General features: G+C 33.6%; 1 protein-coding gene across 1 annotated transcript in view; it reads right to left on the bottom strand.

Moving 5' to 3' along the window:
* Positions 1–2,724: 2,724 nt before the first annotated feature.
* Positions 2,725–27,099, bottom strand: part of LOC116767189 (serine/threonine-protein kinase NLK) — a 58,895-nt gene continuing 34,520 nt past the window's right edge. Inside the window, 8 exon segments of the mRNA XM_032657386.2 lie at positions 2,725–6,157; positions 6,160–6,188; positions 7,724–7,817; positions 8,437–8,656; positions 9,628–9,798; positions 10,145–10,271; positions 11,484–11,652; positions 15,959–16,065. Of these exon segments, the coding sequence (XP_032513277.1) occupies positions 6,114–6,157; positions 6,160–6,188; positions 7,724–7,817; positions 8,437–8,656; positions 9,628–9,798; positions 10,145–10,271; positions 11,484–11,652; positions 15,959–16,065 (961 nt within the window). The 3' untranslated portion in view covers positions 2,725–6,113.

A 27,099-nucleotide genomic window follows, 5' to 3' on the forward strand; every position in this document is an offset into this window, starting at 1 on the left:
TTCGGTTACTTTACAGCAACCGTGATCACTGGCAGACGAGATGTGAATGCATACGACCGATGTTGTCTAATAAGATGACAAAGTAACCGTTCACTTGCCTGGTCGAGTATCCTGCCGCTATGTTTGATGTCTTTTTTAAGTGATATTTGGACACATGTTTGTATGATGTCGTGATCCCGGCATCTCTTGAAGAAATTCAAGGATGGTAATAATTTAGCCTTCGTCGTCTTGGCGCACTCCAACCGGCATATTTTGTTGGCGATTTCCAGTCCGTACGTGAACACATAATGAGATCTAAGACTTTCGCGAGTATTAATTAAAATGAAACTAATATATTTCAGATTACTACGCTTATTATTATTATTTTAAAAACTACATGCTCCCATTCACATCGTACAAAGTAACCGAAACGTCGGGAGTGTGTAGCATTTAAAATAATAAAATATGCGTAGTAATCCGGTAAATATTAGTTTAATTTAAAATAAATACTAGCAAAAATCTTAGATCTAATTATACGTCATTATTTACAACAAGTTATAAGGAATAACTTTAATGAACATGGAATCAACTTTATTAGTTTGCCGATTAAAATATCAAGATATTAGCATTGCTCGAAATAATAAAAAAGAAATTACGACGGCAAATATCTCATGACTTGACATCTTTATGGTAGATAGAGGCTTGCATACATTATACGTATAATAAAGATCACTTCTCAAAATTTACATGTTACTATGTATCTAAATTAGGTATTAAATTTAATACAAAGTGACTTAACATTCAGCTACAAGTAACGTTGAGCCATATAGTACAGACGGCAGTCAGGAATGTTATCTATCCATCATCCACAGTTCGGGAATTAACAAAAATCTTTAATCCATACTGTTTAAGGCCTTTTTTTCAATTTCCATTTATTATTCTTTAAAATACTTTATTGAGAGTTTCTTTTCTGACAGAAATAATATATATATCTATATATATTTTAAGCACTATAATTGACCTTCAAACAGATCTAGTGGCCTACTAATTGTGACCTTGATAAATAAATACAAAAATGAAAATATACTGTGGTCAGCACATGAAACAATCCTTTTTTTCAAAAGTCAAAATGCAATTTGGCAAAATTAATAATAACCAAAGTAAATGATTTATCATACTACGTGGAATTTTTCAGTTCAGCTCTCTGTGGTGCAAGTGTTGTTAGACACACATAACTTATTATCAATCCAGTAGGAAAGTTCGAGTCATTTAATTATTATAATAATATGTAAAATGGTAATACTGTTACATCTTTACACCTCATGCGACCGGAAACTCTGCAATGTCTGCCTGCAAATTCTCCAGCCCAAGGTCGCATCAGTGATTCTCATCCAAGGAAACTGTACGCTTTTAATGGCAACAAAATATAAATCACAATAAATGTAAAGCTATGGATTGTTGTAAGAAGGAAAGCGCTTTATTCGTTACTATTTTTGGGAGGAGGAAAATTTGTTGCCAGCCACGAAAACAAAACTTGTTTTATATGGAACCAAATAATTAAAAGCAAATCTTGATAGCAGAGAATACAGCGTCTTACTCACAGTATATTGTAAATGTGTTCCCAGCATTGAGATTTAAATGGATTTTCCGTTTGTAGATGAAAGTTGATTTCCACGGAAAAAGACGATACAGAAAATTAACTTTTTCTTATGAGAATGTGGATTTTTCACTCAGATGACATATTTGTATCTGCTAGTAAGCTGTTTCAAGTCAAATATAATAAAAAAAATCGCTACAAATATGTTATCAAAGTTACCGAACGAATTTTAGAAGTAAGAGGAAGAGATTTTTGCAAATTAAATTTAAAATATAATATTTACTTTAAGTGAACTTTATTAATCCATAGTTTTATCAAAATGACAAATTCAAAATTAGTCGCTCACTGGTTTGTTCATTCAATCACGTCCATATAAGAAACAATTTATTTTATATTAAGCGAACCCTTGCAACTCTTGTTGTATAACATATATCAAAAAAATGTCTAACATCTTGCAGAATTTACTATAAAAAATAATGATAGCTTAGATATGGTTATTGTAATGGTGCACACCTCGTATTTAGTTCAAACATTGTGGTGCCACTCTCAATACGTAAAATTTTCTTTCATGCCTTTGATCCAATTAGAAAGCACTTTATCTGAGCTCCCATTAGCTTCTACCCAAAAAAAAATTGAGAACTACACCTTTTATTCTATTTCCATACTTCTCCTAGACATCACTTAGGATAGATACATAGTTTTAAATATATCAATCGGGTATATGTATTCCTATTTGTTATTGTTAAAAAAATTTAACATGTTTATTATGTAAATTATAATTTATTAGGTTCTGTCAAAAAATTTAATATATTTCTGTACATCGTACTAAAACAAAGTTATTATTAAAGATTGCATATAACTATCACCTCACATTTTTCGGACAGTTTTCGTGATGGAAAACAACAAACAAAAACAAATCTCTTCCGAGATCATTTATATAGAATGTTTTATAGTATCAAGAAATCACATTCACATTACAATTTTCTTGTAAATAAAAGTAAGATAATTACTTATAGAATACTTCATGTAAAGTCTAAAAAATTGGTAAAATAAATCTTCTGACAATCTTGTGTATTTGGCCTTATATGTGATGTTTCTTAGTATGTAAATAAAACAATTTGATGGGATGTATAAAATGAGACAACATCAATTATGCAGTAGTTTTATTGTTAATGTGGCCCGCGTCTCTTCTACCGGGGCTACTACCGATTACACAGATAATAACAAGCTGTCTTCTCTTAAACACTGTCAGTTTACAGCGAACACATTGCCATAAGAAAAAATAAATAAAACCTTCAATATTGTCATTTTAAATTTAGAATCTATAAACATATCGTTTTTTTTTATATATATATAACTGTCGTATAGGTGATACCTACAGGAACGTTCGTAATTGATTCGCTATAAACTGACAAATTACATATGAATAATTACCGAAAATCTAGTTACATATACACAAACAGCTATTCTATACTATTACGAAACAATAATGTCTTTTATATATAAAATACTTTAAGACTGTCATCAACTTCAAGACAGGATGTGTATTATCCGTGCCGCCGTGGCGTATGCTACAAAATTATTAAAATTAGTTTTGGCAGTTTGCAAAAATGGTAAACGCAACTAACTCCGTATTGAAAAAAAAAATCGTATCAAATATATTTACATCGTTTGAAATAAACCAAAACTAGAAAAAGAAAAACGAATGAAAACTAGTTTAAAGTAGAAAAACAAATTTATCGTACACGTCTGAAGCGAAAATATTAAAAGGACATGTAGATTAAAAATATCAATACAGCCATTTTATTTAATACTATGTTAGAGTAACTTAAAAACAAACATCAGTGCAGGAATACCTACTATGTACAACACGAACGGTAAACAAAAAGTCGAAATGAAATCTTAAGTCTTAAAACGTCTTACTTCCGTAGTTTTATCTTTTTTTTTTTTGCATTTTTATTAAATTAAACAGAGAACACAAATAAAATTACACAGGCTTAAAATTAACTAAGTCATGAATCTTAATATTTTAACTAATATATACATTTAGTATGAAAAAACGTCACAAGTGTCACCGACGAGGCGTGTCAAACAAATCAAATCACGCTACCAACTAAAAGACAAGTTGCGAATGATATTAATCTTAAAACATACGAGATCTCTGAAAGTCTGGAAACGCAACACATTTACATAGATATTAGAGGACATTTTCTTAATCGGTGTGAATTATAGTGAACACAACTTATTTACAACTTAGTCGGCTTCGTCGCTGTCAGCGAACATATAATAACTATAGTACAGGCGTTTCTAAGCATACGTACTAATAATAAAATGGATTATAGTTCTATACAATTCACACAGTGTATGTTGTGGTATTCCAATAATTACGCCTAACGGATCACAGCGACAGTTTTCTGAGTTAAGGCAAGGTGGGACCTATGTGAGTCGCGCGCAATCAGCTGAGAGACATCGAGATTGTAAACATCGAGTGATTATTATATCGTATAATCGATGTTAAAAAATAACGTGAACATTATCGCAAATTGAAATATATATAGAATAAAGTGAAATCCTGAATACTCCAGCTGTATTGGCGGCGGACACGCTTCCATTTTGTACCATCGAACATATCCGATACACCATCACGCGATCGCTGAATCCAGCGCTAATCGCTTTAAAGCCGAACGCATAATGATACAGCGGACAGTTAACCAACACGAGCGGATTTTTACAACGGCTTATATCAATCACACTAGAGCCTAACTATAACTACGCACTTATTTATTTACAAAAAAAAAAAAAACTATTTCTTTCTCAATAATATCTCATATAACTTTGAACTAGTTTTAAGGCTACGTCTCCACACACGCGCACATGTTACCTTTATATTATAAATCAGCGTGCTAATGAAACACACACATATGTAGATATCGTTTCACAAACATATCCCTATTATACATTAAGTCACGCACACTAAGACACCTGTATATATAAATCTAGTACGCTATAAATGCTTGTAATATATGTATCAGTTACTGTTACCAAAGTTATTATAAATCACCCAGCTATTACTTGTCTGCTTTCAATTCATAATATAATCTAACCTAGCTACGTAAAAATGTTCAGTCGATGTTACATACAATGGTGTTAATAGTAAGCTTAAAATATTAAGGCCGTGTACATACGGCCGCTAGTCGAGATTCTACGTGGCGGACAGATCAATGGCGCACATTAAGTAGGACACCGCCGTCTGTACACGACCTTACAATACAACACAAATATAATTAAATCCAAAACGAATAAGATTACAATATTGCAACATTTATTGCTTGCAATCACCATACGTAATCAGGCACACACAAACCTACTGACACACGCGTCTACATAGAATCGCAAATACAGATGAACGCTCATCACCTACGAAGCCTTAACAATTTACACATACCGAGGTATATCGATTCACACGCTGTAGGTTATGTTCTGCTATGTAACTTGCGATTCTCTTTCGTTGTATATATTCATCTATAAAACACTCATTACGGCACATTCACTGGCAACACATTGTTAACGTACGAACATACGAAATTATATTCGACAGTGAACGTCCCCGTAATGCGTCACAATCGTATCCCGGCTCAGAACCTTCCTTTGCATTTAACAAATAACCTACTTGACTAATTTTATTACTTTTTTTTAATTTTTATAAAGGCCTTAATATTTGGTAGTCATTCCTTATTGTTCGATAAGAAATATCTTCGAACTGCGATATATAAAAATAACTGTAACCGTCTAAGATTAGGTACTCCATATAAGAGCGAACCACATTGACAGTCTATAGCGTACATACTAAACATTTCAAGTTATTATATTCTCTCATAAGTCAACAGCGTAACATTTGTGAAGGTGACAGTTAATTATGAAGACGTATAATTTTAAAAGTGGAATAAATTTATTTAACATTTTAAAAGAGGTCGTATTATATAATATATATAATGAATAGAAATCGTATGATAATCAATACATCAAATGTTAATTACAAATACACTTTTAGCATCTAATCAACCGTCAATGTCTCGCTATCCTTCTAAATGCTATACTTATAATCTCTTATACAAAACATTCAAGATATAATCGTAAATCATTTTAATTTATAGGAGACCTATCGTGTTAACGAACATCACACACTCGTCGAGTCTGGACAAATATATAGCCACAGACACACATAAGACTTACAGTTGAGCAGATTTGAAATGCAATTATATATTACTAAACAAACTGTCATCGATTTTATACACTTTATGATATTTTACTAAACATTCCAATCCAGTACTATAAATAATTCTGAATACAAATCCAAAAAAAACTCTTCAATATATTTATAGTCTATGACAGGTGACATTTGTAATCTATGACAGCTGAAACTGTCAGGTGGCATAATCTGTGACAGTTGAAACTGACCGATGACGTAATCTATGACAGGTGAATGTGACAGATGATGACATTTAACTACGTCGGCCAATATGGCGGTCACCTGGCGTCATTGGGCGCGGTCTTTTGTCATTCCCACTGGTGCGGCGACGGCGGCAGCTCTGATGGGTGCGCGACCGTAGAGCTGCAACAGCGGCCGTCTTACACACCGCACGTGACACCCACACGGCCGCGTATCACACAGATACGCGGCCATATTAGACCATGCATTGATAATAAAACTTTCAAAACTACATCTACTGAATCACCACAACCGTGTCGGCACCGTCCTCGATCACTACACATGCACTACGTGTTGTAACGAAAAGCTGAAGCCAGATTTATTATAACGGATGCAACGTTAAACATTTTCAATAACAAACAATAACAAAATGTAAATACATTGCAACTCTTTATTCTGAATTCATAATTCTGTTTCATACTAGATTTTTGAGCAAGAAAACAAAAGCTCCAGAGGTATATTGAAATGATACATAATAAAGAACTTTAAATAAAACAACATTCTGGACAAAAACTTCATAGGACATGCAAAAACGACCCAATACGAGACGGACACTATCCAACGATCAACCCTTTTGAAATTAGAACGTCCATTCGCGAAGGCAATCACGCCACCAGGTTACCAAAATAAAAAAAATAAATTGACCGACGAGTCTGTCTGTATATATTTTATTGCCTTGTCGAACGGCGTCCAGATATAATCGGACATCACAATATAGCGTGCGTTCTTACTGGCGTGACCGCGCTAGGCGGCGCACAGAAATATCACTGGCGATAGCAGCAGATATTTAGCGGCGGTCTTGAAAGGGGAACAAACTTTTGCCTTCGGACTGGCTCTAACGCTGCCGCAAAACACAGAAAACAAAATCAGAACGTTATTATGCTAATAATAATACAACCTAACCACCATTTCAAGAGGGTTGATATTGCTCCAACTGCGGTGGTTAACGCGCTCTGAAGCGGACAAACGGAATAGGTGTCAACAGAAAAAAAACCATGCAAATAAAAATCGGACTCGGAGGTAGGTCCGAATAGAAACGGTTACAATACAAAATAAATTACCAACATTATAAAAGAAATCTACGGATAACGGTGGAGGGGGGGGGGGGTCGGGGTTCGTATGGGCTTAGTTTTGCGACCACCATGTAACTATCGCAATCAATCAATAACATCGATATAATGTTCAACACAGTATAATATACCGCTGGCAGGTGACTGACGTGCACTAACAGTTGACACGCTGCCACGAGTTGTGATGATTACTTCGTTTTATTATCGTCTGAGAGACGTGCGGACAACCAAACATTAGTCGGAGTAGTTACAGACGTACAATCATTATTTTTTATGTAAATATATATATATATTATAAGGTGTTGTCGACACGTCAACTTGCTTGGCCGAATATGAGTGCGGGTGGTCGCTATATAGCTCAGCGTAACGCGCTTACTCACTCTGACCGGTCGATAAAAATAAACTAATGTAAAATAATGCATAGATGCATATTTACTAGAGATAACTTGACCGGGTAATTCTCTCCCTCCCTTACCCTGGCGGTAGTTTCCAGCCAGCCAGTATTTATCGACCGGCCGTAGCATTCAGCATAGGTTATAATGCAATGAAATCACCTAGTGTCGCTTGTCTCCGCTCTCGTCGTCTTACCTTGCGAAGCTCTTGAACGCGGCGGACTGTGGGTTGATGCACAGCGGCACGCGTGACGTCTGCAACTGTTCCGCTATGAACTTGTGGATCTCTTCTGGAATTTTTAACAGGTTTTGACGTGTTGTGTTTAGTATTCCTATGTCATATTCGACGGTAGTATTTTGGCTCGGTAGGAATATTAAAATTTATGTGACTAAATTTTCATCGTTATAGACAGTGTTGGAGATGTGACAGTTTACACGATTTTTTTCTTTGTGGGATATACCTTTTAGGTATATTTCGTTGACTTTGAAATCGTGTATACAAATAGATTTAATTTGTACAGTAATCTCCTTATAGAGAACATTCCATAAACTATATCAGTGAGTAATACTGAGGACTTCAGTGATAAGTTGTGTTGAATTAACCCTAAAAAATAATTTTAAAGAAGGTTGCGTGATTAAAGGTTGCGTGGTTGAAGAATAATAGAAAATAAATTATTTTCTACAAAACCTATATAACGTAAAATATTATTTTCCCTCTTCGCGAAAAAAATACAAAGAGCGTCACCTTTGATAAGGATTAAAATCTTCAATGACATTTTCCCCAATCGAACCCAAATATATAGGTTCCACAAAAAAAGAGAATCTTAACAGCGAAGCGCTATCCGAAAACGCCAGCTATATTATATAGGCCTAAGAACACTTGAAAAATAAGTCCGATTCTCGACTAACCTTTGACCTGATGTACAGAAGTGAGTTTCCTCTCCCAGCCGTCGTGGAAGGCGTGTGGTGCGACCGGTTCAAGGTCAGGCGAGTAGTGCCTGGCGGCCGGCGGGGCGCTGTAGCAACACTTGCACATACACGAATGATAACGAAGTCTGCCCTCCTCGAGATAGGGATGCGCTAGCGCGTCGACCACAGTTATACGCTTAGCCGGATCGAATACAAGCATCTGGAACATTTCAATATATGTTGGTGACTTTGAATCCTGTCAGCGAAGTTTTTGCTATCTTTTCAAATCGACAGATCAGATAGATGGGATTATATTCTCGTTCTGTTATGCTGTTTCCGTTTAAGACAATTAGGTTGGACTAGACTCGACATAAACGCAAAATTTTAACATCAGCTAAAATAGGCGGTTGTAACAATATAATTAACACCTCTGTAGCGTAACTTCCTATGATATTACATGTTTGTAAAATGTATAGCATTCGTTATATAACAAATAAGACACTACATGGAAAAATTAAAAGAAAATTATAATTGCTTCTTCATTCAAAATGTTACACCACATGAATAAACCGTGACATGATTGATTTAAAATTTTTCCGCATCGGAGGGTATACGTGTCCAATTTAGTGGGACTTAAAGATACACGTGTAAGGGCGCATGTGTCTTATTAAAAATGTGAACAGTGAAACTGTATAAGGGAAAAGGTTGTGACAGGTCTATATTTTTGTTTAAAACCGTAGAAACAAGTCTTATATATTTATAGCGATCCGTGGTTTTGTAACTGACGGGTCGGAAACATTCCAAATCTCCGATATTCGATATTACTAAACTGAACGTAATACTTCAGCTAGCAACTTGAAGAGAAAACCACTTACTCTCGCAAAACTTTGACTATAATACTGTAACTTTGACTATAACGGTGTTATTGGTTAAAGAATTCTGCTAGTCAGAAAACTATATTTATTCCTTTTGTTAAAATTCAAATCATATATATCTATAAGTATCTTAACTAATTGCATAAATCATTCCACAATTCACCCTCAATGAATAAGTAAAGTTTAATTCATCTGAAAATATTTAAATTTATTCAAACATCTAGAGACAAACAAAATACCTCTCAAAGTTATACGCTTTTATTCCAAAAAATATGACAAAATAAGTTGTCAAAGTTTTAATTAATAAATATCCTACCTGCGCTAATAAATGTACAGCCTCGTGAGTCGCTTGTACGGATAGAGTGTAAAGCGCTGCAAGCGCTGGAGGCCGCGGCGCTCGTCTCAACATATGGGCACGTGCGCCTGCGCAAGCATACCGCATGTCCTCCAACGAAGGAGTTCCCAGCAATTCGGTTATTAGCTCCAGCTGAAATGAGTTACAAGAAAAATGAATGACAAACCTATGAATTAATTAATAAAATTAATATAACACTTCATCGAAATCATAAAAATGCAGACATTCTTAATACTTTTAAACCTAAAATGTCATAAATATAATACAAAAAAAAAATTCTATTTATTTATCTAAATATTATATTGAAATATTGGATAAAATTTCAATTTACATCGCGCAAAGCATTCTGTAAATGTCACAATAAATCCGGCGAAAGCCATGTTCTCTTTGACATCGTTAATTTTATATTAGTAACATATTTTATTAATATGGAACATTTATTACCAAATTTATTATTTTATAATACAATAACACGAACCTGTTGCACGGGACTCTGCGCTTGGAACAGAATGCGTCGTCCTAGAAGTTCCCCAAAAATACAACCGACCGACCATACGTCTACCGCCGCCGTGTAATGATTCGCGCCCATTAGAATTTCAGGAGCTCTGAAAATATTACATTCTCATGGAAGAAGATTTCTATATGAATTATTATAAATAATCCGGTTATAACGACCAATTCTTCGGTATTTATCGTTTTTTATAACTCTAAGTTTAACAAATTTAACTGATACCAATTTAATTCATATATGTACAAATTTTGCTATATATATTTTTATTTCGATTACGGCCAAATCATGTGATATCGAATTCGCCTCGAAGTGTTTTCTACGGGCAAGATTTCAATATCCATTTGCGAGTCGCGAATACTAGTTTCGCATTTCAAACACACTCCACTGTAATTTGGATAGGTATCACGAAAACATATTAAGTCGAAAATATATGAAGTTAGATGAGCTAGCCGTGGCCCACTTTCAAAATAGTGGTCAGCGGTGTAAAGGTCACGCATACCTTCACTTCACCTTACATGACTACTTATTAGGAAATTTGCATTAAAATATTACATAGCATAATAAAATTTCTTTTTCAAGGTTCAGTTATAATTCTCTACTAGTACAAAAAATTTAATTTGATACACAGATAAGCTAAACTTTAAAATTTTACACATTAACCAAAATCAAACCATAATAAAAAAAAATATTTACTTTCATAAACCACAGAATATTTACTCAAACGGGTAATTCTTTACGACAGTTACAAATGATTCGCAGTCTTGCGTCAGAAAAAAAAAATAACCAAACAAATTGAAATTTATGTATTAGCTTCCCGGATAAAAGCAAATATAATAAAGGTCGATCCTCGCATCCACAATACTAATATAATACGAGGTTTATGAGGAACACGCGAAAAAGAAAGTGCCGGTTGGAACGAGAACAAATCGAATTACTTATACGTTTACTCTATAAGTATTGTTCGCTTTGCACTATCCGTAAGGTATGTGTGAGTATAAAAAATAGCGGCCAATTCTATACTTGTGAAAAACAATCTGTAAAATGACATATCGATATTTTTTTTGTGGATGACATTATTTTGTTTGTCGAACTACGACCAACTCCCGTTCGCTGTCCTCGATGACAATGGACCATCCGTGTTTGGACAATGACCTGAGCTGACTGTGACGTATTAGCATATTAGGTTCGTGATTGGAATCCTTTTGTGACTTCCTGGATGAAAACTTCTAAATAGATTTCAAATTGGAGCTCCGAAAAAAATATACGATACTATATATTTCTAAAAGAAATATTAGTCAATGCTTACCTATAATACTGTGTGACGACCTCTTGTGTCATGTTCTTGGTGACGTCCGGTTCCTCGACTCTGGCTAGACCGAAATCGCATATCTTGAGAACACAATTACTGTTCACTAGAAGATTCCCCGGCTTGATATCGCGGTGAAGAATGCGGGCGGAATGAAGGTATTTCAAACCTGATGACAAAGAATAGTATGAAAGGAAAAAACTTATATATACACAATTTAAACATGTTCTTCTCTCGTATAACATTTGTAGCTTGAAATGAATATCTATAGAGACCGGCAGTTACCTTCATAACAACCTTTGTTAGTCATCTCCAAAGCGAATCGTGCATAGAACACACCTAATAATTTCCTAGAAAATCGTGTCCAGTGATCATAATACTCTATCATTTAATCTCTTATACTCTCATGAAAATAGTCAAGTTTACCATTTACAGCTGGTTTTTCTCCATTTCAAACTACACGTTATGTTCAAAAGACGTAACTACGTATATAGAAGACGTATTGAGTCAATGAGAATTATGTATTTGAAAAAATTCAACGTAAGTTATAAGAAAAAATTGTTTTGATAGTTTTGTTTCATATTTATATACGATGAGTATTTTAAGTGTTGATTTTAGTAGGAGACGATTAAACCGCCTAGAACTACTTTCAGGTCGCATCTGGCAGATCAAATAAAAATCTAATTTCGTCATATCGAAATCTGTTTTGTCCCGCTCTTACGACTCAATACAAGACCAAAAGTAATGCGCAATAATTTCTTCAGTTATAACGTTTATATAGTGCTATAGATAACTTATTCGTAAACGCTAAGGCTTATTCTTTATGTAGAAACCAACATTCCTTGCAGATTTCAGATTTTATAATCATACTTATTAGATGAAAAAAACGCTCATTATTTCAGTGAAGTCAGATTTTAGCGTAGTTACTTTGATTTATCTATTAACAAATAATGAAAACTGATTAATTTCCAACCTTTCAACGCGACGGTAACAGAATAGGGTGGAATATAAATCTGTATATACTTTCAACGGATGAACAACTCGAGTCAGGCTTTCCTACCTGGTTGGGACGTCAAAACATATTAACGACACATCAGCGGCCAAGAGTTTAATTTCCCAGCGGATGTACAGTTTTCAAACACAAATCGAGACGGCTCTCTGACTTTGCTGTAAACGGTCCGTCTAAATTCACAAAACTATGATTAAACAAAAACCTTTTAGCATCCCAAGATACAAACTGCTAGCAAACTCTAATATATCATCCTTAAAAATTACACAACAGACGTACAAAGGAACTATTTTAACCATGAAAGTTATATTTTAGCTTAGTTTCACAGTTATTTCCAATACCTTGAAACTAGCCTCGAGAGGTTAACATTCAATCTCATGCTATGCGTCAGTCGTCAGTTAAGTCAGTGATACTAAAGCTGGCGATTAGGCTAACGGTACGTGGCAACTTTACAGCACCATATATTACCGTATTATGTGAAGCTAGCCGCAATCGCTACTACACTTCCGGGAGTGTACTGCATTTAGCAACCGTATTTATTATTTAATATCAAAGTATATTTTGAATCCCATCATAGGATGAAACGTTTTGCAGTCCCGTATTTAAACAACCTTTACCATAAATCTGAGCAAGACATATTATAGGCATAAAGACATATAATCGAGTAGAACAACGCAAAAAAATTATGAGTATGCGAATAGTAAAGACAATTCTAAGTAAAACATTATTCTTTTTAAATTGCAAATCGACTTTCTATGTATATTGAAAGGTCTCAGGTGGAAACACAGCCTTATTAATGGAACGGGTCGTCGTCCGTAGCGCGTGCGCAACGAACCGGGACCAAACCATCCGCTAGTCCTTGGACAATGCACCGACGCTTCTCTTTACTCGTCGGTTAACTCCACATACATTAAACACCTCTAAAACTTAGCCAGCGACACCTATAATCGCAGGCCTTATATTGGACTACAGCTATATTCTTATTTTTTATAAATACATCATAATTAATAGTAAATACAAAACGACCTATCCAATACATCATTTACAGTAATACCCCTATTCAATAGTTCCTTTCTACTTGAACACAATTCAATGAATTCATACTCTAATATGAAGTATATTAAAAAAATAATAAAGTCGAAGTGAATATGACACGTTCAAACAAAATTTCATTTAGTGTACGGCAGTCCAAATATATAACAGTACCATGGGTAGCAAACATTCATTCTCACGCACATTGTCAGCCTTTCGAAATTAACGCTAACACAGAGACCGTTGCAGAGGACCGCTCACAATATCCTTTCTCAGATATTTGGTTACACAGCGTTCTCACTGCGGTTGTCCGGTTAGTTGGTTTAACTTGTCACTGGTGTATATAATACATTTACTATCTTCACAGTTTAAATTTCACCTAAATAATGATCACGGTAATAATATTCAACATCACTATTACGAAGCCAAATTACTTTGTATGTCCTTCGTTTATTTTTTAATTATTTAGTAAGGAAAATATTATAGAACTTAAATATTTAAGTCACACCACATGTCGTTAAGAAGATTAAACGTCCCTCGTTACGGATTAGGCTCGTGCACGAACAGATTACTAAAATTTCGGACAGTTAACAACATTCAAAGACTTGCTTTATACAAATTATTAAAAGCTTTCGTATAATAATACTTGTAACAATATAGACTTTAATATGTGGAATACGCACGACTTTCAGCTTACTCTTTTGAATAAGTAAAGAGAACTAACAAAAAAACGTGCACATTTTTGTATATATATCTGTAATACATATCAAAACAACATCAAGCAAACAAGACGGCATACATAACAGTAAATATGTCAAGGATCAACGCGGACGGTATATATAGTATATGTGCCTACCTGTGCATTATGTTAAGTTGGTTCCTAGCCGGGACATCACATACATTATTAAAATAGTCGCTATACTAGCTACATTAGCATGCTCTCTATTACGCATCCAATTCCACTGCTGACAATTTGATCCATCGATGCGTAAAATTTTCCGCGTACACGACACTGATTTATACTGAATTTTGGTTGATATTTGACACACTGACATTTCAAGTTACCAAAATAACAAAAAAATATATGCGCAACTTATAATCGTTTTGAACTTCAAACAAACCGGTAACGTAATATATTTTCTAGTTATCCTGTATTTTTAAACAAACATACTTATTAAATTATATTTCCTATTCATAATTTAAAAACAAATTCTACATCAACTGAACTGCTAAATTCCTAACTCCTTTTAGATCGGCAATTTCGTATTCTTTTATATTGGTTTCATTGAAAACGTTCAGGGTAATTTATTCATAATTACCACATGTTCATGCCGTACATTAATAAACAGATAAGAAAAAGCCTCGAAATGGTATTTGAAGGTTGATATATTTTTTTACTTTTTATTTGACAGCTACAACTGTTACAAAATTCTAAAAACCTCTCCACATATGTATGTCATTCACTAGCCATGGCACGTGACTTTCGTTCTGTATATTTTAAGCGTCTCCAAAAGTCTAAGATACAACATAAGCTTTGTTATGCAGAAGAAAATCCATTCAGTCGTTTCAAAGTATTCTTCGCAGAATAGAAATAAAGGAAGATTGTTATAATTACTGTCAATTTAATTAATATAGGAACTTAAAAATTGTATATTTTGACGAAACAGATAGCCATAGGCATAGGATATACGAAAAAATGTAATCATATACATGAGATAAAATAGTTATATAAATACTTAAAAAAATTGTTTTATAATTTTATAGTACTATAACTTTGAAACTTAGTATAATATGTCATTGGTTAAAAATCAAATGCAACAAGAAGATAGTATCGTTTCAGGATAAACCGAAGAATTTAATGAGTTACGCGATATTTAGAAGAAGGTGCATTCAAAGGACGCCTGTCCTTTAGCCCAGAACGTTAGTAGTGAAGCAACTTTAAACTTTTTAATTAAACTGCGAGAGACGGGAGCTTAACGACCGCATTTTTCTAGATTCCCTTCGCGCGTTCCACTCCAGGGAAATCTCTTAGCATAGCAGAAATAATTGCTGGAATTAATAATATGAAATCGTGTGACGGCGTTAGATAAAAAGGGATTCGCTTTTATCTTCTACAATGATTTTAACCGCTTGTAATAAGTAAAAAAAAAAAAACTGAAGTAGGAATGAGGCCGAGAAGTTTCTGCATTTAATTTAGTTGGGGAGAGTTTGGGCTCTTAGTAGTTTTAATTGATTTAAGCTAGGTGGAAATGGAAAAAGCCGGTATAAAGGCAGATTCCGCCTTAACTTCGAGCCGGTCATGGACGCTAGACTCCGGGGAGTTGGTTTGTTTTAAACTTCAATTTACAGATTTCAAAGTTTCGAACGCATTTTGAAAGTATAATTTAGAGCTCATATAATTTTTATAATTTTATATGGGGTGTTAAATACTTACCTCTGAGTATTTGATAGAGGAAGACTTTGATGTGGTCAGCTGACAGATGTTGCGGTGAAACAATAATCTTGTGCAGATCACTCTGCAGGAGCTCCGTGATCACATAGCTGTTACGGTTCAGGAATTTTTTGTTTTTGTTGGACTTGAAATATTCATAAAAAATTCATCAACTTTATCCAAACAAAATATTACAGAAAACGAAAACAAACAAATTGAAATATTTAATGTAAAATGCAAATAAATTATGAACACATAATCAACAAATGGTATTAATCACTTTAAAAGCGTGCAAGCATAATAATCTCTGCAATAGATGTACAACCATCAGTCGCACATTGCATAATCGCTCGGCGTTAATTCGCAGCGGTTTGGGCCATTACGACACAAATAGGACTTCGCAAACAAACACGTTGCGACCAAAACGCTAATGAGTACAAAACCTTACTTTTAAATGCTTCTTTTTTCAAATTTACCGAAATTTTAATATTCAATATAAAGTATAAATTTTATATTGGTAAAATAAATTAGTAATTTAAGTCGACCGAATAATATACATATATGTTTGGTATGGTAAGTCAAATATATTATATAAGGTTCTTCTAATGTATGTACCGAGTGGTGACCTCTAGATGGGTCGCACCACCCACGCTAGGGGGTTGACGACTACTGGTCCGGAATGTCTCCCCGTGGACAGGATCCGAATACCGCTGCTTATCTCCTACCCGCGGGAGGCCATTACCTAAATTATAGACGTAGCACTTGTTGCGGTTACTCTTTGAACTGTACGCCTGATAAAACATACTTATGTTTCATTTGAAAATCGATGTAGCAAAAACATCTCTTGTGAATTTGTTCTTTCCAGAATCAATCAAGTGATACTCATTTAAATAATAAACACCACAACAACAAAATACGTTTTAATAAAAATCTTGTTTTTTACAATATGAATCAAAATTATGCAGTTCATAAACAAATACTATATTTTACCACATAGACTAAAATTGATAATTTTTAAACAAACGATTAATTTTTAGTAAGACAAACTTCTATAAAAAAACTTACAGTAAAAACTTTAGTTTATTGTATATTTAAAAGCTGAACGCGGTTATAAGAACAAGACCCGTTACTAGAGATGGTCTGCATGCAGTAATAAATAACTTGGAGTCAGGTAGATTTTGACCTATTTTTTGCGACACAGAGAGAATACCTGAGGCTAGAAGGAGCGGCTCCTAAGAGACTGCAAAATGCACGTACTGTGTAGCGGAAGCTTTACGTTTTATTCAATATACCAATCTACAAACATCTAATAAAAATATGTTTAGAATATAAAAGATATTAGGAATAGCTTTGTCTCTCTTTGAAAAGAATACACAAGTTATACAATTCCAAAATTTCTTTCAATTTTATTTCTCTAGATTACATTAAGAACGTTGTGCGGAAACAGCGATATAAATTTATTAGAAAATTTGACATAAAATAATGACTGATATCCATAAACTAAAATTGCATCAAATAATTAGAGTCGAAAATTTAACATCATCAAACATCATTTAATTGTCACCAATTGTGTGATCACACAATTGGTGACAATTAAAATTCGTGCATCCAGTAATGAGAATAATTAATGTAAAGAATATAGATGGGAGCTCCACATTTTGGGGGTCTCGGAGAGCTTTGCAAAGGAAACATAAAAACGTTATGGCGAGGGAGTTTGAAATGAGCCCTTGTGGCGTCGCAACGGGCAGACGTAATTATTTACAGAGGGGCAGAGATTCCATCCCCCATGCAACATCATAGGATTCCAAAGCGCATGTCTTATTTACATGAACATAGGAAACAAAATACAATTAAATATCATTAGGTCTGGGGGGCACCATCTTACAAAAATACTACAAACTAAACGTGTTACGTTTTGTATTTTAATTTCTAGGACGTAACCTGAAATACGTAAATTTTATTAAAACGATGTTCAGCTCTCAACGACGAAATATAATACATATAAGTAATGATTAAAAAGCCGCATACATTTCTTTTATTATTTTTAAATCAAAGGCTCGTCCATTATACAAACGCTCAAAAGACTCTTAAACTATCAAGATTATTGTTAGATAAGATATTATAAAAAGTGAAATCTCACGTCCAGCTCAAAACCGATTCGACAGAATTATTCAGTTGTCTGTAAACATCGTATATTCATATAGAATATAAAACGAAACAGCGTCACGAATAGCAGAAAAAAATAACGTCGTAAACAACAACAAACATCAGTACATAAACCTCAGGATATCTTTTGATCAGCGTTTGTTAAAAGTTTACTTAGTTATAAATTTCAAAGCCATGTTTTAGTTGAAGAAGCGGAAAAGTCACATTAACAACTCCGGTTAGTTTCGTCTCACAAGAACGATAAACCCCAGGCAGTCTTCGACGGTTTCACGTTTTATTGCGGCGCAGTAAAAAAAATTCAGATCACCAGGTCTTTATTGTTAAGTAAATTTTGGACATAACTTTTATCATAAAGCGATACACGAATCTACTCAGGGACACGGAATATCAGTTTCAATGTGAAGAAATAAGAATCTTCAACATTCAGTTAAGGCACATACTAAATACCAGACAAAGCTGATAAACACTTCTCAAATTAACGTCGGCCGTGACGCTAGAACACTTGTATTTGTTGAGGCAGCCGGGGTCGGGCCCGGATGCGATGCAGCTGTGCATCCAACGATCCCATTAAAAAAACCTTTTACACTCTGGAACAATATTGAATTTGATTTAAATCCTTGGATTGTTTGTAACGATTTCATTTACACGGATTCAATTATCTTTTTCGTATTAATGATTAAATATCACTGTTGTGATGTCGTGGTTTTAATTTGTCAAATAAACATTATAATATTATGATCTAGATAATATGGGAGTCGAATTACAAAAGCGTAGTCAGAATGCTATCGTAACTATAAAGGTATGTAGAAACACAATAGAATTTAATTGCTCTATATTTTAAAACGGTTTTTAACGAACAGTTTTGTTTAGTTTTAGGCCCGTTCGCTGCCGGCCGTTAAATAAAAACTCCTTATCTAAATGCCGATTAAAGTGAAAACATATGCTTATCGGACATCTTATTCGTGACCGATAAATCATTGTGACCCGTTCCTGTTCCACCATTTTCTTTTTGTATAGTTCAAATATTAAGGCATAATGTCACGTGGCGTTTCTATTTAATTATGGAAATAATAAATTATAACTGTTAATAAAAAATACACTACAATTTAGGCGTTTCTTTATTATTTTTGGGTATAGCCTTATCTATTTGTAATCAGGACTAATGTAATAAACATATATAATTAATTACTAATTAACACAAATTCCTATTATTCTCTTACTTTACGAACGCTACCTAGAAATTATTACTTAACATTAATTGTTATAGAGTAACCGAGAAATTGAAATGCACGCATAGCTCCACCGTCAGTTCCAAGCCATTGTCTCATTGACTGAGACCCGGGTATTTACACAAGACCGTTTCAACTTGTCGGCTGCGGACTTAGTCATGGCATCATGAATATCCAGGGAACATAATGAGAACACGGACACTGAACAATTCCTTGCATTTCATAATTCCCCAGTCCAGGTAACATTTTATACATAAAGTAGAAAAGTGGCATTGATAGATCATAGACATTAGCGACGAAGCGAAACCTGTTCTGAGCATTGTAATAAAATTTACATAAAACTTGAACGGTTTTCAAATAACCTAATGACGTACAAAGAAAAAAAAATCCGATATATATCCAGCTAATGTGAATCACACTCAGACTGTGTGAGAAAATGAAATATTTTATATAACCTAATGGTGTTATTGTTAGCTATAAAAATCAATTATGACTTCCTAACATTAGTCGTATAATACAAAAGTCGAAACGGCCCCGTTGATAACGTGGCCATGAAATTACACGATAAACTCCGGATAGTCACAAACACAGAAAAAAAAACGAGAGTCCAAAACTTTATCAATATTTCAATATAGTATCTTAATATAAGTATTACAATAAAAAAATATAGATTAAATCATTTATAAAGGACGAACGTTGGTATAATTTAAAACTTATTTGAACGTAAGCGCGCTCGGCGCCGGCATGGCAAAGCTACAAATTTCCGACGGCGTCAGTCTATCCGTTGAATTATCAGCAGGATGTTAATCTAGACAAAGGAATCCACTTAAAGTAATGATGAAGAAAACAATCTCTGCCATATGTCCCTTTTATAATTAATCTATCAGTGTTATTCGCATTTATCTATACCTAACTATGAGAGAGTATGCTGCGTTTATTAAATTACTATTAAATAATAAATCTAAGAGACGCTGACACGTCTGTCTATCAATAAAAAGTAATTTCAATATAGTATTCGATATGAATTTAATCAAACAACGAATATAACTCAACATATAAATGTACACTTACATTTTTTATTTTTTCCACTGACATTCCTTTGCCGAATACAGCAAAAGGATACATAAAGGTCGCGTACGTCACAAGCGACTGATTGAGACCTGTGATCCCCTTCATTACTTGACAAGGTATTTACATCAGGACTGACGCTTTATTTACCCACAACGCACAGTATAATATTAGACTTTGTCCTAGATATATTATAATCATGCTCTTTTTTTCATTGTAACTACTTCTTTTAAGTGTCCTTACTTTTGAAATGCCATCTACTTTTTTTGCTTTACAAAGCATGGATGTGAATTTTAATTAGAATCAAAGATTATAATTAAAAGCGATAAATTTTGTTGTCATTACAAGAGGTCGGAACAGGCATTCATTAAATTAGTCTTTAAAGTTAAATAATATTATTCTCACTGTAACTGAAAATGAGTCACGTGCGAAATTTATGTCTTTATAATGTGATATTAAAATTATACTTGAACAAAGAACGAAAACGAACTTGAAATCTCTAATGACTCATAAGAAGGAGTCTGTAGCATATAATCGAGTGGAGTCGCAATACGCTCGCGTTTATCTGAAGCCTATCGGGCAAGTTTCCAAGGCTCTGTGACGGGGGTGGGCGGAAATCTTCACAGAGCCAAGAAGCCTCTCCGGTCATCTCATGCCAAGTACCACCCTAAGATAGTTTATGCGTTTCCGAGAATCATGTCGGAATTTGTAATACTGATTCTGTACGAATTACATTAATACATTCTAATTATTTTAGAAATCTAACTTCGTCGTCACATACAAATTTATATTTTGTATATGATGAGGACATTCATATATATAAACGTACGTATCTGTACGAATATAAACCTAAAAGTATATAAATAGCGACATTGAATGTAGCAAAAATAAATTTAGAAGCGTCATAAAGCGGCAACTTTACAATACTATAAAGATCGTTGTTATAATGTACATAAATTTTAAAATGTTGCAAGTTACGTCGCTATGTTTTGTATAATATGTATTTATTCCGCGGTGAAGGATCAAGTAGGCAGCGGAAGTTGTAACTAAATAGAGTCCGGACGCACTCTGCCCCTGTGGGAATTGTATATGGTTCTATGAACCCCATTCTGTTACATCATAAATTGTTTTAACCTAGCCCCACTGTTGCTTAATATAATTATCCAATCTCAAACACCATTAACAGACAAACTCTGGATATATTTTGATAAGCGTTACCAATCTATGTATTTTATATTTTCGATTAAAATTTTCCAATAGTCGAATAAATAATATGAAGCTACTTCTACTTCGCACAAAGAAATTTTTAATATATTTTTTATCGTTATTTAAATAGTAGAAAATAGAATGAGATCTAAGATTTTCGCGAGTATTCATTTAAATGAAACTAGTATTATTCGGATTTACTACGTGGATTTTATTATTTAAAAACTACATAATTTCATTCACACCTCGTCTGCCCGTGATCACGGTTGCTGCAAAGTAACCGAAACGTCGGGATTATGTAGTTTTTAAATAATAAAATCCGCGTAGTAAATCCGAATAATACTAGTTTTATTTAGTAGAAAATAGAACTTATATTAAGTTATTATCGTCTTAAATGAGGCCATTGATAATATATTTCAACAAAAAGAAAGTAACGTACTTCTACGTAATTTTCAGATATTAATATTAAAAGGATATCATCAAAATAAATTCAGACCTTCCGAACTATGTCCAAAGCGACAAACAGAAAAGCACGAATCTAATGTAGCCCTAGCCGGGAGTTGGATCCCGAGGGGGTGTACGTTTGTGAAATTGCACGAATACATTAGCAAAGGGACGCTTCTCGACAACTTACGGAGTCTGCGTCTGTTGTTACTTGTTACTTTGAAGAAATTGCGTCATTCATATTATTATACGAAAACATCCTTCGATATACGCACTAATATATACAAGCATTTCGAGAAAAATGCTAGTTTCACATACCAGATATACCAAACATTGAAGGACAGGAACGAAAGGTGGTTAATTTGATCAACATTCTTTAACCTTAACAAAACATAGAGAAAGGATTTTAAGAATGCCAATACATAAGTATATATGTATTGGCATTCTTAATATAGCAAAGCATCCCCATTTTGGATACGTCTTAGACAAATGGTAAAGCAACAGTGACGCAATCAATGCATATCTATTCTATCGTCTTTATTTTCAGTGCAAACAAGTATTGTGCCATATTGGATTTTTATGATTTATAAAAACGCGTGATCCTACAACAGCATGCCTCGAACACTAAACCAGCTATCGGATTTTACTGCCTATCTTAAACGTTTTACGGTCAGTTTTATGAGGTTTAGTGCCAAATTTTTACGGTTTCTACCACGGTACGTAGGCTGTCAGCTAATGAGATTTAACTCGCCAGTGTTATTAAAATTACCAAGAAACCGAGAATGTATGATCGTACATAATAACACAATACTTTTTGATATTTATATTGCTTAATTTGTATATAGGACTTAGTGAGACATTGCATGTTGAAAATTAAAACGTGGCTATAACAAATAGAAAAAGATACACTCAGCAATACAGACACCCTTCGGTATTTGCCACGACGACAAAACACAAAGAATAAATAAAAAAATAAAAAATAAGAGGAGATGTCTATTTAAATAAATATAGATTGTATATTGTATCTCATAAATCTAATTTTAATTTAAATGAATAAATAATTTTTATATCATCTTAAAACTCACATGAGTTATGATGGACGCAGCCTGCATGTAACACAGCATCGCTGCGGTATGCGTTTAAAAAATAGTTACAACTTAGTTCAAAGAATTCATGTTTCTTGTATGCGTCACTACACGGCTACGTGCGCTTTAACATTCGTCATAAAGCAACGCATCTTTTCACATGTATATTTTCATTTCGGTTCCACTATTTCTACTCTATATACTGTGATATATATGTACATATATACTTTGTGATAATAATTTGATTTTATATAAACTTAAAATGTTTTATAACAGACTAATTATAGCCACTTATTAGCAACAACTTCGTTACCTACATTACAGAGCTTGTGTGTTCTGCAATGAATTAGTGCCTCCGCCGAAATTAAAGTCGTGTGAGATGGAATTATAACAACTGCATAATTTGAGGATGTGTTTTAAGTTATTATTTAAGTTGATTATATCAAAATACTGTCAGTAGTGAATAGAAAATTTAGGAGCAAAGTGGTGGAAACAGTAAGAGTAATTAATAATGATTTCATTTTAACTGCAACGACTATGCCATGTATGTAAGACTATGTCCATAAAACCCAGCAGTGTAATACAAAACATATGTTAATTTTTAAACAAATTTCTTCGATCTATACAAGACTCGGAAAGTGATGGTTTTGTTAAAATTAAAAATCAAAATAATAATCAGTGTGAGGTAATGCTCTTGGCTGTCTTGAGAGTTTTACGGTATGTAGATGAATTGCGAATAAGTGAATTAATTTTGTAAACTTCTGTTTATCAAACATCGGATAAACAACAATTTAATTTTTATGCATATTCTGTGAAGTCGATATTTTTTATTATACCACTGCCGTATTAAATAAAAATTAAATAAAATAAACCTTCCGTGTATTATGCTCGACTGAAAGAGAGCACTAAAGAATCAGAATACAGAAACGCTATCGTTTAGCGAGCATCTGCCCGTATATACGCATATAAAAGTTGTCCGTACCATGAAAAGGCTCGCAGACTAATATTTCACTCGCAGGTCCCCCAAATCTGTGCCCATAGGCTCAGTTAGTAATTAAACCTCAAGTCCTGCGGGGGATACGTAAATGGGGGTAGGAATTACAAAACATCGCTTTTATCTATTGTGGATTTTTTATCCTATAAACAACTGATTTACGCGACAGTGACAATAATTCAAAAGAATCTTATTAGAAACATCCAAAATTATATCCTACGTACTTTTATATCAATTACCGGGGTTAACTATCCTTAGCGTAATAAACTGACGCACAACACGCTGTTATAGGTATTATCACGATTTATTTTGTTTTAAATATGTTTTAGTGTATATAGAAATCTAAAGTATAAATAAAATTCTTTGATATTAAAATTTCATGACATAAAATGCTATCAAAACTTAAAAATTTGTACTCAAGAAAGGACGTTTGTCATGTCAATGATAACTTTTAACAAGTATCGTATGGAACAAAGAAAGATGAATCATATCGTACGTAAACGCGGAAGATGAGTGTCAGTGTCTTAAAATAATATTCGGTTATATTTTACTACGAAACCGTTTCACCTTTGTTGACGATGAATTTGAATTCAGCTCTCCGAAATCGCAATAAATTAGTATGCCGAAATATGAACAATATTATTGCGAAAACAAAGACAATGCATCTTTGTTTCTATGCTTTTTAGCGACGTGCCAGAAATGTCCAGAATTCGTTGATAAATGTGCTGTCAAGCTACCAAATTAAAATAAAAATTTGCATTCAGCACGTACATAAGACAAATATATTCAGAAAATAATAGGATAATCTAAATTTTAATGACATGGGAGAATTAAAATTATAATGTGTCTTAAAATAAATAGTGGGAAGATTCAATAAAAAAAAAAAAAAGAAATTATGTACAAAAATTATAGAATATAAACTTATTGTTATCGTTTATATACAGCACATTGGCTTATTTCGTCTTATTGTATTATGTATATACGAATATTTTAATAATAAAAGATGTTACCTTGGCCCTTATAAAAATGTTAACGAATCAGTTTCAATATCAAGACCAAGAGGAGTTTCATTTCATTGAATTTGACGCCCACGCATTTAAAATACAATATAGAACACACGAATTGCAGTGTCGAGGCGAGGTTAAATCAGGCCAACCAGCGCTAATTAGGTAGCACACGCACGATCAAACCGAAACTATATACGAACGGTTACCCCGTTTGCTTTACAAGTTTATAGACTTCTATACAATGTCTTGTCTCGTCATTTTTATAATAATATGCATATAGGAATACATACAAAATATTACGAAGCTGGAACACTATTAAAGAAACATATTTATTACACAGAGGAGCATTAGGCCGCGCGAAACCCGATGTTCCGAACGCGCTATCTCTTTTACGATCTCCTTTATATACCTTACAGCTCTCTATTATCCGTAATATATATAAAGCATGGAAGTAAACAATAGGTTTGTAAGGTCCGAATGCGGGCTAGAGAATGCCCGCTGAACCCTAATAATGGAATTTTTCAACAAAAGCGTCGTAAAGTCAGAAGTACTTAGTGCAATCATCGCTCAGCCGTGCCTCCCAGCTGCCAATTCGACGTCTTTGTTTTCAAACGACCGGATTGATGAGAAAAGACATTTTATTTCAAAAGGGTGGATTTCTTTTAAGTCACCTTACATTTTAATGGCACCGAAGGTCGTGAAAGCGATTAAGATATTACATAAGGTTATTGTTAAATTCATTGAATCGTCTTTGGGTGTGGAGTAATTTTAAGTTAAAAAAAAAACTTCTTTGTAGTTTCCATGTTCAGTATAAGAACCTGATCAAAAAAGTTATCTTGATATCGGCACAATAATATTCAGTAGCATAACTTTGATCCGTCATTATCTCTAAACATGGATCAGCAACGCATTTCATCTATTTCTGTCATTCCTTACACGGAAAGCTCTAAACAAAGAACCAACGTAAATAAAGTTGAATCACTAATGTTTTATCCTTGTTACAATTTACGGAAATTTTAAGATGTTTACTATAAGGTAAATATTTATGTTGGAAAATATACAATAGAAAAATACTTCGACAGGATCAGGACACGAATCTGCAAAACTCAGTCATATCGCATTCCATTCGCTTTACGAATCCAGCTGTAATGCCAACTGTAATCGAGCTGGAAATACTCGAGTCAGTAAATTAAAGTATCACATAGAGAGGGAGTTTGCAGGTTAGAATCGCGCGTGTATATTTTTTTTTTAAGTACTACCACCACATCGCTTCGATGTTAATAAAATTATTACTTGAATCTTTTCGTTTATGAACAAACCAACTTTAATATTATCAATTGTAACATAAACTTTGTAAACACCTCATCCTGTCACCATGTTTCAGCTTGTTTTTTCCTTGCCGTCCTAAGTTTCCCTAGACGAGTCTAATTCCCGTGGGACAACAGAACGAAAAACTTGATTTATTCCCCGTGATGATGTTCCTTTATTAAAATTTCCGATGCGGAAAATTGTCTTTTCGAATGTTTTCTCTTACAGAGTACGGTATGAAGGAATTTAAATTTATTGCTTCATTATATCCACTACCTATTAAATAGCTATTAATGGCTTTTCGTTTCGCCCGACGCCTCTTTTATTACACAATAAAAAATAAACAGTATTTTATAGGATATTATTTATAGTATTTTATAAAATCTGCATTGTGATTTCGATTGTAAATATCACATTTCCATCCTCACAGTACTATATCAACTTAGATAAATATAGTTGGATACTATTAAATCGATTTTGTGTGTAATTGAAAACATTATAATATAATGAAATGCTTCACTTTAAATTATTATAATAAACTGTGACACTAAAAGGATAACACGGCCTTTACTACTACGACTCACAACCATGAGATCTTCAGTGATATTTCGTTTTGAAAAATTATCGTTATCAATGA

Source organism: Danaus plexippus, assembly GCF_018135715.1.
Source record: "Danaus plexippus chromosome 9 unlocalized genomic scaffold, MEX_DaPlex mxdp_24, whole genome shotgun sequence".
Taxonomy (NCBI): domain Eukaryota; kingdom Metazoa; phylum Arthropoda; class Insecta; order Lepidoptera; family Nymphalidae; genus Danaus; species Danaus plexippus.